The sequence below is a fragment of the Sinocyclocheilus rhinocerous genome, unplaced genomic scaffold (assembly GCF_001515625.1).
Source record: "Sinocyclocheilus rhinocerous isolate Xijiao unplaced genomic scaffold, SAMN03320098_v1.1 scaffold552, whole genome shotgun sequence".
Classification (NCBI taxonomy): domain Eukaryota; kingdom Metazoa; phylum Chordata; class Actinopteri; order Cypriniformes; family Cyprinidae; genus Sinocyclocheilus; species Sinocyclocheilus rhinocerous.
This window is the reverse complement of record NW_015625574.1, coordinates 808,313-822,048: the sequence shown is the minus strand read 5'-3', so window position 1 is coordinate 822,048 and position 13,736 is coordinate 808,313. Positions and strand designations below refer to the sequence as shown.

General features: G+C 39.4%; 1 protein-coding gene across 4 annotated transcripts in view; it reads left to right on the top strand.

Annotated features, from left to right (window-relative positions):
• Nucleotides 1-13,736, top strand: part of mlip (muscular LMNA-interacting protein) — a 31,198-nt gene that overhangs the window by 13,744 nt on the left and 3,718 nt on the right. For 2 of the 4 annotated variants that reach the window (XM_016566957.1, XM_016566979.1), the window contains exons 3-11: nucleotides 63-194; nucleotides 979-2,712; nucleotides 3,119-3,190; nucleotides 3,670-3,750; nucleotides 4,088-4,171; nucleotides 4,264-4,323; nucleotides 4,815-4,865; nucleotides 5,990-6,034; nucleotides 9,099-9,218. In XM_016566957.1, coding sequence (XP_016422443.1) covers nucleotides 63-194; nucleotides 979-2,712; nucleotides 3,119-3,190; nucleotides 3,670-3,750; nucleotides 4,088-4,171; nucleotides 4,264-4,323; nucleotides 4,815-4,865; nucleotides 5,990-6,034; nucleotides 9,099-9,218 — 2,379 coding nt within the window. The remainder of the gene's footprint in view (nucleotides 1-62; nucleotides 195-978; nucleotides 2,713-3,118; nucleotides 3,191-3,669; nucleotides 3,751-4,087; nucleotides 4,172-4,263; nucleotides 4,324-4,814; nucleotides 4,866-5,989; nucleotides 6,035-9,098; nucleotides 9,219-13,736) is intronic. The other 2 variants (XM_016566971.1, XM_016566962.1) reach the window with 2 other exon arrangements.

Sequence of the window (13,736 nt, the reverse complement as noted above, 5' to 3'; positions counted from 1 at the left end):
TTTGGGATGGCTGCCGTTTCTGATTTGGTATCGCATAGTAACATTTCCTGTTCCAATGCCAGACTTCACAAGAGCCAGAGGACACTGAGAGAAGCATGGCGGAAGAGGGTGTCTACAAAGCAGAGGTTGTTTACGTCCAAGACCCTGAAGAGGGCCAGCTTGAAGAAACGCTCAAGAACACCACTCAAAGTGAGGTGAGTGTTTTGGTACATTCTGTCCCAGGGCAAACACAAACTCCTGATGAAACATTATTCTTTAACTCCCTGCTGTACCTTCTTTAAAATTGCATATTATAAATATGTAATGACAAAATGACTGACCAGGAAATAAGTTATTGAAGCAATGACTTTTCAAGAAGTACAGTAATTTAGAGATGAATTACTGTTTGTAGTGTACAGCATAATTATTTGAGTTGCTTTGGGATGACTTCTTAATATCTTTTAATGGGATACATCATGATATTAAATATGCTGGTCACACACGGCTGTTTTCTGTGCTGATCAGAGGTACTTGCGATCCCCTGTTAATTAAAAACACACATTAGTGCGCCTATACAGTAGATCAAGTTCTGAGCAACTGATGGATAAGAATGTTTCTTGTGCCTAATTAATCTGTGCCACTAATGTCTAACATAACATAGAATTATAACCTTGATATTTAAGTATAGATTTGCAAAAGCACGACTGAATCCGCTTGTCTGAAATTTGCATTGGTCAACAGGTGCCTACATCACAGTGTATTGCAGCAAAAATTATTGGTTGCATGGTTACTTAAAGCTGGGAAATGCTTCTGATGCAGCGGGAGCTTTAATGTGTAGATAGCCTTTCAATATCGCCTATAAAATCAAACAGGCCCATTAATAAACCCCATGGGGTCTTTATGTTTTGTACAATTTGCAGTAAGCAATAATCAGACATCATTACAGTCATTGCTCAAATGAAGTCTGTTTATGGTTCTTTAATTTTCTTTCTTTCTCAGATTCTGTCAGCTGACAATTTAACCCTTAAACCACTCACCACGCTAGCTGGGCTTCACGCAGAATCTGGTAGCATAACCCCCGAGCCTAGCCCAGCCACCATGGAAACCACTGATAACAAACACCCTGGCATTTCTCAGCTAAGCTTTCACAACACTTCACAGGCTGCTGAGGTCAGCTCAGGTCTGTTTTTAAGTAGCTCAGCTCAGAGAGAGGAGGTCCTTAGCCCTGCCAGCTCCATGGATTTTTTCACTTCCCCTGCTTCTTCTAAGGAGTCTATTCTCTCCGAGGGCTGGGACAAGGAGAGGAGCTGGTCAGGGCTCCACATGTTCTCACGGGATGGTTCTCCTGGGCCCTTTAGTGGCACGGTTTCCCCATGTTCTTCCATAAGATCCGGGGCCTTCACACCTTCTGTGGTAAGAATCAAGAGACACTCCTTGGCTCCGGGCTCTAGTCTGCTGCAGATGTCATCTGCTTGCGAAACACCCTGCTGTGACAGTCGGGCAACCTCACCCTGTCCTCTTACACCCCGTGCCCGGCACAGACTCCCTCCAACCCAGCTCTCCCTGTTAACGGCCATCCTCAGGAAAGGTCGTCTACCTGTCCTGTCCTCTGCTTTTCAAAGACCTTACACACCCTGCTGGCCCATCAGTCCAGTTAACGTGTCCTCCTGTTCAGCATGCTCAGCTGCCTCTTCTGTTGCACCCATGAACGTCTCTAAAGCAAAGTCTTGTACCTCCATAGATAGACCCCGTACTGAGTCTTGCCAGGTTTCAAAGACACAACTACGGAAACCAGACCATAGTTCTCTTTCAGTGTCATCAATGGTCAAGGCACCTGATGAAATCCCACTAATGAAACCACCAGAAAGACTTGACTCACGTCAACATTTCACTAGTACTAGTCACATCGTTTCACCTACAAAACACAGCCCTTCACCAAGCTTACCTAGAGTCCAGCCTACCAATTCTCACCTGTCGAAATCAGGTCACAAAGGAAATCGTTTACCGACAGTTCCTAGCTCTCTTTTGTGCAGCTCCCTATCCCGGATGAACTCCTCATCTCCTAAATCAAGCTCTCTGTCTTGCTCCAGCCCTGAGAACCAGAAAAATCCATCAGTGTCAGTGGATCGCCTTGCATCTATAGAACCAAACAAACCTTTAGCATCCTTAATGCAGAACGATGAAACAAAATCCCATGATAGGTCAGAAAAATATTCACTGGCACTAAAACAGGGTCAGAAATCATCTGAGCTCTCCAATGCACCATATCTGAAAGATAGAGGTAGTTCATCTGACAATTTGGACTCCTCTGTATCAAAACCTGCACAAAATTCATGTAAATCTTCTTCCTTTCCTACTCTGAAACACACAATTGAATTGCATAGTAATTCCATATCTCCGGTTTTAAGTCACAAGGAGAGTAAACAAAATATTGGTGGCAAAAGTCATATCGAAAGAGTGCACCTATCATCCCCGGCTTTTAGACTGTCTCCCTCTCCCAGACCCGTGGGTCTCACCCGCCTGTCCTACACACCTCCAGCCTCTCCTGCTTGTCCCCCAGTCCACCCAAACTCCCGCTCCTCCACCCTAGACCGCTGCACCCTCTCGCCCTCCCCAGCGGTCCCAAGCCGTCAGCTCTCCCCCTCACCCTCATACTCCTTCTGTTCATCACCCTCTCCGTCCCTATGGGGCAGCACACCAGACTGCGCAGATGGGGACTGTAAAAATAGAAAGGTACAGTGCATGCCCTTTTGCCATTACCTGCATGCAACTTGCATGCTCTACTGCTGAGCATTGGCATTCCTTCAATGAGTGACATGCATTCTCAATCACAGCCTCCCACATTGCTGGGAAACATGATATGCATCATACTCGTGCAAGAACAGTAAATCTTTGGCAAAGGGCATGTTTTGCGTTTGCTTGTGATCTTGGTTTAGGCAAAATTTGCATGATTTACTGCAAATATTTACTGCGAATATACTTAAAAATGGTCATATCACAGTTTTTCTACCATCTTATTGTGATATGACTGTTTTTCAAATGAATCATGGCGCCCATCCTTAGGGCATAGCACAGCTGTAGATTGTTTAATTCTGCTTTTGACTTTCTTTGACTTCTAAATCATTCTTTCCTAATATAGACATACAAGATCAAATCCACCTACAAGGCACTCGCTGCTATTCCCACAAATACTCTGCTCCTGGAACAGCAGGTGAGCTGCTTTATCTAATTGATCTAAATGACAGCTATTATTAGTGTACAATTAATAATTGCATATCATTCGCTGTCAGTATAATGCCATTATATGGCTGCTGTTTTTCTGGATTCCATGCAATTGTATAGTCGTTAAAGAGGGTCATTGGATGCTAATGGAGGAGGGTGAAACTAAATCATTGATTTTTGTTGTTGTTGATGGACAGCAGAATGAAATTGTTCATAAGTGGTCAAAAGGAATCTCAACAGAGTGAGCAGAATGACTCATCCACATTGCATACCTCATTAAACATTATAGTAGAGGTTAAAATGTACTGGACAGGGTCAGAGATATAGTGAGATAATCAGTATATGAAGAGAACACACTCAACTTTGGGATTTAGCCGCTTTAACAACCCCTTACTACCTACCCACTTGTTAAGGTCAGAAGGACTATCATTAGAAGATAATCTACTCTTAAATTTCCCCTTTCTGAAGGCTTTAGATGAAGAGGTCAACAAGAAAGAGGCTTCATTTAACCCCGCGGACAACTATTCTTGGGAGGACCCACATGCAGAGGTAGAACGAGACCCAAACACCCAAAATGCCTGGGTGATATGACAGAATACAGTGCAGTGACTGCTAGAACCTCTAGAGAATTTGCTATATTATGGTATATTTTGGTTTTAACTCGAATGTTATATAAAATGAAGTAGCTATGCTACCCCTGCTCTACCATGTAGGGACATGTAATACCATGTAAATGTTAAATTTTTTAAATTCTTTCGCCCATCGCTGTCCAATTAAACAGATTTAGTAATGAAATGAGATGAAGTACCATTAAGTTGTGAAGTATTTAATGTTGTGGATTATCCCAAACTAGCCATTACTGTGAAGTGTTCTTCTCTCTGTGTAGATGTGCTCTCCTGCGCAGCTGCGTCAGCAGACCGCAGAACTGTACGCAACCATTGATGAAGTCCTCGAGGACTCGATCCAAAGAGTGAGCTGATACCAAAACACACTCTGCATCTAAACAATAATCCATTTATACACCTTCACCTGCATCTTCATATTTGAATCCATTTTTCCCAGCATCAATCAGACCATGTGAACAAAGCCAATGTGAAGTCTTTGGCAGCGGAGGCATCAAGGGTATGACATTAAAGATTAACACCGAGAATTACCTCATCTTCATTTTGATTAGTCACAATGGCATCACATTCAGGCAGAATATAAATTATAGAGCTTTCTAGGAATAAAATATTTCTTGTTTGTGTGTATAACAGTGTAACTGCCTTTCACCCAGACTAAAGCATTGCAATGACTGAACTGTAAAATATATTTTCCCACCCAGAAGAAGACATAAAAGAGAAATAAATACATCAATGTAATAGAATGTCATACAGATTTTTTTTGTGCTACAATTTGCTGATTATTTTCAATGAAGACCAATGTTAGCAAAATGAAGAATTCAGTCCTCCACTCCGATCAGTCTTTAGCCAGGTACCTTTTAGCCCCTGCTGTTCAAACCCAGCTTGCCATTTTGATTATGTGCACTGTGCTTGCTTTGAAACGTGTGCCACTTTTCAGCTGCTGAGAGCTTTCTTAACTCATTCTTTTTCTTTTATTCTGAACTACTGAAGTCAGAGACGTCATCACCATCTCCAAAACTATTGGGACGGGAAACAAGATATGTACGTTTTTCCATTCATTTTTGATCTCTGCACATATTTTACGCTCAGACTTCATACGAAGGCGGCAAATCTGAGAAATCATTCATTATAAAAACTCTCTTGAGTATTAGTTATCAGTTAATGCTGAAATGCCAGCTCAGGGCTCTAGAAATTTAGCTAACACTTGCTTTAGCCCATTTTCAGAGCCAGTTCTAGTAGTCAAACTATTTTTATATGCCAGTGAATCTGAACATGCAAGTCAATCTAGAGCCCAGATTTGATATTTTTTACTTGTAGATTTTAGACAAAAGCATAGAAAACTGATTGGATGCACAGTCTTTGATGTCAACAAGATGTCACTCCTTTTTATTTTGCAGTAGGTACTATGCACAATTATATGGTTGCATTTTATTAGCCACATTTTTCCCCTGCGGTTCACAACCCTGTCAGAACAGACCCGCAACACATTTTGGGGTTTTAACCCACCAGTCTAGAAATTTCACTATAACACTCAAAAATGTATGTAGCCTTCAGAGTATTCATTCAGATTCAATTCCATTATCCAGCCTACAGCATATGCCACCGCACTAGAATTACAGAAGTGTACAATTACAATTCGGCTATAAATTGGGTGCTTTTACTCTTGCTAGGAACTTCCAGCCATGTTTAATTCTTCCTTTGTTTTTACAGTAAAGCTAGAGATAAGGTGGCTTGTGTGAGGTTGTAGGTTTCCTAACCTTTCCTGAGGTATTCACTTTATAATAATGGCATTTTAGACCCATGTTTACATTCTGAGAGCAGAATTTCATTTGGACAATTTGCCTGGACAATTGTAGCAAATTTTCTTGTCATACACAAATGACAGGATTTGAAGAGTTCATTTGTTCCTGTTGTTCCACAGGTTTTGGCGACATGATGATTTTAAGGGAATATTACAAACTCTGAAAAGATTACAGACATAGAGGGGTCCATAGCTGAATAATATGATATAAAATCAATAATATTAATCACTTCAAATAACATTACAATTAAGAAGATATTGTGGAAGCACTTGTTTCAAAACTATGTCCAGATAGCGTATCAATAGCATGTCAAATGTAAAATAATGTTTAATATTCACAATTTTATAATTCCCCCCCCCGTAGGCAAGCTCTCCTTTTCAACCCTCTGTAACTACGGAAAAAACACTGGTAAGCAGTTGATATTGATGCAAATGAATTTGAGCTTCATATTTATTTTGCATTGATAAGAAACCTAAGTTTTTGCTACATTATACCATTCAGTAGATATGGAGTGATGATTTTGTAAAAGAATTGGGGAAGACCATTGTTGGCTCTGTTCCTAAAGAGCTGCCTGAGTAGGTAGCATTTGAAAGCATCATGCACTTCTGACATAAAGGCTGATCTAGACAGAATAAATGCAGCACAATTACGCTGTGCTATCCGATACCTGCATGTATTCTTCATGGAAAAAGTGAAAGAAAAAAATCAAGATGCAGTATGAACCAGGACATGTTTGTTATAAATAAATATAATTAATTCAGTACTCAAAAATATCCATAAAATAGTTACATCTAATTACAGTTTTTTCCCCCCAATTGTTTTTACACGTGTTTGCTGAATCTTTGGCCCATTGCCTCAAAACACTAACACAAACACAAAATGCAAAGCTCTGCAAATCTCTAACAAAAGCAGACACTGCATTCAAAACTCTTTTATCTCTTTCCAAAATGTTTTTCGCACCAAAATGTCACACAAACACACACACACACATTTGTTTCTGTGAATTGTGGGGACTTTCCATAGACTTCTATTACTTTTATACTGACCAAATTATATTTTCTATCCCCTAACTCAACCCTAAACGTACCCCTTACAGAAAAACTGTTTGCATTGTTACACTTTCAGATAAACATCATTTACTATTTTTAATAATTTTGTCCCTCATGGGAACCACATGCTGTTCCCCACAATGTCAAAAATTTCAGGTTTTACTATCCTTGTGAGGACATTTTGTCCCCACAATATTGCATAAACAAGTGCACACACACACACACACAGAGAGACACACACAGACAGACAGACAGACAGACAGACAGACAGGCACGCACGCATGCACATTTTCACATAAAGTCTTTTTCAATCGCTAAAATGCACTGATCAATACTGAAGCCACTTTTTCAAAATTCGCCATACAGTCTGCATTGCAAATATGAATCTTGGTCAAACAGTTAATTTTACTTCCAAAACTTGTTCAAACTACCACAACACTCCATACATATAAGCCTGTTCAAGCACAACAATTCTGTCTCAGAAAATGCAGTAATGCATCATTCATTTTTTAACAAAGCAGTGTGTTAGCATTAAAAATGTGCTGCAAATATACAGTACAGGGTTTTACAAGTGACTGAAAGACAAAAGGGTTCATGGTTTTTGTGTAAAAGCAATGAAAAATTATGGTTCTAGTCTTGACTGATGCATGATAGCAAAAAAAAAAAAAACCTGTAAGACAGGTTTAAATTAAAGCTGCTTTGAAATCTACAACATATCCCTAAACTGTGCAAATGAATGTAACGTACATTTCTAAAAAAGTTGGGACATTTTGTAAAATGCAATCTGTAATTTGTTAATTCTGCTTAATCTTTATTCAACTGACAAAACTACAAAGAAAAGATTTCCAATGCTTTCTCTAATCAACCTAACCTAAAAGTGAAAAGACTATAGAATATCTAAGTTAAAATGTTTTGAAACATTCCGCGATAAGCAGACAAACTGGTAATAGGTGAGCGTATCCACACAAAAAAAACTCAGTCTTCGCAAGCAAAGATGGGTTGTTGTCATGCTGCGGTGATATAAACACATGAAGAAGATTAAGATAAATGCAAATAGTCTTTAATAAATCCACACAAGGGTAAATCCAGGACAGAACAGGCAAGAGACACACATAGGGAAGAACATAGCAGACCGGACCGCAAACAGTGGACTGAACACAACTTAAACAGGTTGGTAAATGAGGATAATTAACAAGACACACCTGAACCAAATGACAATCAGACATAGACGTAAAAACTGGGTCACACAGAGCACATGGGGGATGAAAACACAACAAACGGTCCTGGGGTGTGACAGTTGTGGCTCATCACTTTGTGCCACTTTGTACCACTTAACAAGATAATTGTCAAATCATTCAAAAATAACATTTCTCGGTGCAAGATTGTTAAGGATCTATCATAATATTGTGAAAAGATTCAGGGAATCTGGAGAAATCTCAGTCAGTACAGGGAAAGGCAGGAAACCTCTGTTGAATGTGTGTAACCTGTGAACCCTCAGATAATTGCCAGAGAAACCATCATGCTACGGTGTTAAATATAGCCATATGTGCTCAGGAGTATTTCGGAAAATCATTGTCACTTAACAGTCTGCCACTGCATCAAGAAATGCAACTTGAATCTTTGTTATGCAAGGAGAAATCCATACATCAATCCTATGGAGAGATGCTGCCGAGTTCTCTGGGCCCGAGCTCCTCTCAGATGATCCGACAGACAGTGGAAATGCGTGCTGTGGTCAGATGAGTCAGCTTGTTGCAGCTTGTTTTGGGGGAAAAAATACAGACATTAGACATTGATTTCTTTGTGCCAAAGACGAAGGGGCCCATCCAGACTTCTGTCAGTTCCCACGGGATGGGTGACTTGCATATGTGTGAAGGTACCATTGAGGCTAAGGCATATATTTGGATTGTACAGTGGCATCTGCTACCATGAAAATGACATCTTTTCCCGGGAAATCTGTGGTCATTAGAGTGAAACACTGCTAGGCCTCATTCTGCACGTGCTTCGACAGCGTGGTTCATAGACACAGCATGAATGTGCTTGACTGGCCTTGCCTGCAGTCCAGATCTGTCTCCTCTGTTACCTCCAACTGTTGAGGCTGGTGAAGTCTTGTATCAAGAGAGATTGGGCAAAAAATCCACTTGCAAAACTGCAGCAATTAATCTCCTCAGTACAGAAATGATAAAAAGTGTAATTAAAAGGAAAGGTGATGTAAGATTAGTTTTTGCAACAGAGCCTTAGAGGAAATCCCAGGGTTCATGCAACTGAAAGATGTTCCATGTTAAAATATCCTTGAATTTAATTCATATATTGAATTTCTGATTACTGCTGAAGCAGTAGCAGAGGGCAGAGCACAAAGTTCTAGACATATACTATGTGTTGGAGATGTTTAACTGATTTTGTGAAATATTTCTTGTTTGTCTTAGACAAAGCCTGGAGTTATTAGACCAGTTATTGCAACATCCAGATTTACAGATGATGAAGAATTCCACCCAAATCCTTTCAAGAGCCATCAAGGAAACAAATCCAATCGCTACCAATACAAGGTGCGTTTCTCTAAATAGTGCAGAGAACAAAAACTCAAGGGGGGGGAACCCTTTATGTTGCATATAGTTATGGTGTAAAATCTATAACTTGAGCAGTTAGCCGATGCATAAAAAGGGGTTTATATGCGACATATGCAATGCATAGGCATGCCACATGAAGGGGGTCATTATAGAAGATCGTAGACAAATAAGTGCAATTTTAAACATTTTAATGGGTTCATGCATCTCCTTTTGCCTACTAGCTCCATGCAATTAATTTTGCATTAAAGTGAAAGGCAATTCAATCTGTTGCAGTATTCCGTTCTTAAAAAATTTGCAAAACCAAACTGTACCATTTGTTACATTTGTGTTTATGTGCACACGCTTCCTATGTTGTTTTGGCACCAGACTTACAAAAGGAATTATGCAAATTAGGTAACAGTTTAAACCACAATATGCAAAATGCAATTTCAGATCTTGCAGGCAGCAGCAGAGCTCGCGATCTGTCGTACTATGCAGGCATATGCTGTGGAACCGGTATGGCCAGCACAGGAAAGTTAATATAGTTTGACATTTATGGTAACTTTTTGTTTGTTAATAATTAAATTACAATCTGTATATAAATGAATAATACAAAATCCAGTTCTTCCATTATCTGTTGGGGGCGTATATCAAGGAAAAGGGAAATCAATGGGTCAACATTCCATATGTACTTCAGAAGAGCCACTAGAAGTGATTTTTCATAGTAGCTGCTGGGTTGGCTCTATTCCCAGTGGGACCAGGAAGTGCACGTATCACTAGAATCCAATGTCATGCGCAATTCCCCACATCAGAACATCTATATAGCCCATAAGAAAAAATAAGATGCCGATAGACCTGACATATGCCTCTAGAAATCTCAGAGAGACCAAGTGTGTTATTCATGGAGGAAATAGACAGCGGTTCACTGCTTCCTATAATTCATACGGACATGGTTCTAGTTTGGTGTCATTTGTATGCCAATTGTATTTTCTCATGTGAGGGTAATTTTTTATTTTTTTTGTGAGAGCAGCTTCTCATTTTCCACAGGTTCACACGTCACTGAAGTCATTTACTGCTACAAATTGATATAGCACCCCATATCAAACTGTTTATAAATGCTGATTAATCCAAACCACAAAAATTGGCATCCATTTTTTTTTTTTTTATATATATTTTTCACATAAAATGCTCTTTTCATCTGACAACCTATTCAACTGAGGTGACTTTAATCATGCAAACTAATTATTTTTCCATTAAATTAAATCTTACTGCTATTGACAAAACAACTACTGTTTATAAAGAAATACGTGTTTAGTCTCAATGTCACAAAGTGCCATTAGTGTCCGCCATGCACCCTATGATGTACACTTACGCAGAGCTTGCACTCAGACGGCTGTGCAGCAGAATCACACATTGTGTGGAATGCTATGTCCCACAATGCAATGCAGCACAAAATCTCAATGCGAATACACATTTAAATATAAACCAAAAATGGAAGGTTCAGTCAGAAGCGTTGTGTGTACTTTGACATTTGCTCTGATCTCTGTAAACACTATCCCATTTTGCACTGTGCCTTCATTTTCTATCATTGTTCACCCTTCATTTGCCAGCAGTGATGATAAAACAACCATCAGAGCTCTCTAGTAACAACCGTGTGTACGTCACTCTTCCCGAACGCGAGCTTTTAAAATCCATCTGTGGTTGAGGATGCGGGTGTTTTGACACCTTAAACACTGTGTTTATCTCTTAACAGGCTTTTTATACAATCGCAGGCAGTAAAAGTCATCAAGATTTGTCACTAAACTATTGTCTTTGAAGGAGACTACAGAAAAACATGAGATCTATTTCACTCTCTGACGTGCAAACTTCTCCAGGCTCTCCTTGACCATGACATTTAAAAACAACTTCAGGCGTATTTGACATTCATGGCTCATTTCATTTCCTCTGAAATGGCGTATGCCTTTTGTCACATTTGCTCAATAATGTTTCTTTTGTGAAATCCAGAAGGCCCTAGTGAATGTTTCAGTAGCTGGTTGCACTATATGACTCTTATAGTGGAATTCTTATTGTTGCCCACATTTTTCACATGTCGTTTTGGCTGTGGAGAGAGAGAAGGCTGAAAAAACACAACAGTTGTGCTTCTGTCAGCTAGGATGATTTATAATTATTATTTTCTTTCAATCATTGTACATATACAAGGTCTATTTTTTCTTACTGTGTCCCCCCACCCTTAAAGGGTTAGATCACCAAAAAATGAAAATTAGCTTGTGTTTTACTTACCCTCGAAGCATCCTAGGTGTATATGACTTTCTTCTTTCAGATGAATCCAGTCGGAGTTATATGAAAAATTGTCTCAGCGGGTGTTGCAGTTGAACAGTCCACAAGTCGTCAAATAAAGCTCGCGCATTCATAATAAAACATGCCGCAGATGGCTCCGGGGGATGAATAAAGGCCCCCTGTAGCGAATCCAAGAGTTTTTGTAAGAAAAATATCCATATTTCAAACGTAATAAACACTTTTCTCTCACTTCCGCTGATTGTCATCCACTGAAGCAGTTCCGGCGGATGACGTAAGACGCGCTGCGTTGCGTGATTAGTGATGAATGCGCAGAGAGAACAAAACAAAACGCCGGTCACGAATTAGAAGTACAAACTAAGTAGATTTGCAAAGAAAAAAGTCTGTACGTCATACGCCTTCCGCCGGAACGGATCCGCGTATGATAGATAACGGAAGTGAGAGAAAAGTGTTTAATACCTTTGAAATATGGATATTTTTCTTACAAAAACGTATGGATTCACTACAGAAGGTCTTTATTCACCCCCTGGATCCGTGTGAGGCACGTTTTATTATGAATGCGCACGCTTTATTTGACGACTTGTGGACTGTTCAACTGCAACACCCGCTGAGTGCCATTAAACAGCTTGAAAGATCAAAGACAATTTTTAATATAACTCCGACTGGATTCGTCTGAAAGAAGAAAGTCATATACACCTAGGATGCTTCGAGGGTAAGTAAAACACAAGCTAATTTTCATTTTTGGGTGAACTAATCCTTTAATAACTTTTACCTAATTTTTTGAAGGTGCTGACACCTAGACACCCCCCACATAGACTCTTTGGGCCAGATTTACTGCACAGCAAACCGTCTTTTGGCATTAAAATAGTACTGTCAGGATTTACTAAAGACGCGCAGTGAAGAATTTGAGCTGAAAAGGTGTGGACACAGTTATTTTTGCACCTGACCTTATTGAATATGCATTTGTAGGAGTTTCCCTTTCAGACGCAAACTTTATGCGAGGAGAGTATTAAAATGAATCACGCAACTTGATTTACTAATATTTGCCCTCGTCAAATTACAGGTATTTACACCATTATTTAATTCCCAAAAAAGCACGTCTTAAAATAGTTTGTGCCTGTGTCGTAAGTAGCCTAGATCACCAGCACCTGATGAGCATCGGGTCTGCTTTTTTTGCCACTACGCTAATTTGCGCTGCGCTTGGTATATTGCGTTGGTCGATATGTAAATGAGATGTTGTGTCTGTGCTTTTTAATTTGATTGTTGTCAGTAAATCACCCGCAGAAATTTCAAAATTTCCCATCAGCGCTGTTTTGGAATTGCGCTCTCGCGCTAATTTGCCCTTTGTTTTTCTTAATTATTAATTATGCATGTACGTATACAATTGTATATGTAGTAATGCTCTGTTATGCTCCAATAATTAATTAGCTGAAAATCCATTTAAACGTAAAAAATCCTCATCCTATAATCACAATCAACTGCAACAGAAAATTCATGAAAATACAGTGATCCACAGGTGTGGGAATCTAGATGATTGGCAAATGTAAGTGAGCCGATCTGTCAACACATTCACAGTAAGGACGGATGGGGATTGTCCGTCAGACAGCTCTTCGTGAATCTAAGAGATGTTGGTCATTAATTTATAACCTCTAGCACTGTCAGTGCCATGGCGTAAAATGCAATGCAATGCTTCTGAATGGTTGGAAAGTTGCCTTATGACTAATATTGACAGTTTTTTTTTTGTGTGACTGAATGGAGTCTGAATAGACCACTTTTAAATGAAATAGTTAATGTAAAGAACTACTCCTCTGGCTATTCTGCTGTGACACTTGTGTAAGATAAAAGTGTTTCCTGAGGTGCACTAATAATCTTATTGATTGATTGATTGATTGAACACTTTCATAGTTAAGTCGTAAATGGTCATTTTCTACCATGAATTTAGCCTCTAATTTGAACTCTCCGGTGGAAGGGGTGTGTTTGTGTAAGAGTTCAATCAAAACACCCACTGCTGTGATTGGCTAACATTTTGCATATGAAATGAGCACTACATGGGGAATTCTCTCAAAAACTGCGTTTTTACTATTACAGCCGCCAAGATTAAAGGGGTCATATGATGCGATTTCAATTTTTCCATTCTCTTTGGAGTGTTACAAGCTCTTGGTGCATAAAGAAGATCTGTAAAGTTGCAAAGACTAAAGTCTCAAATCCAAAGAGATATTCTTT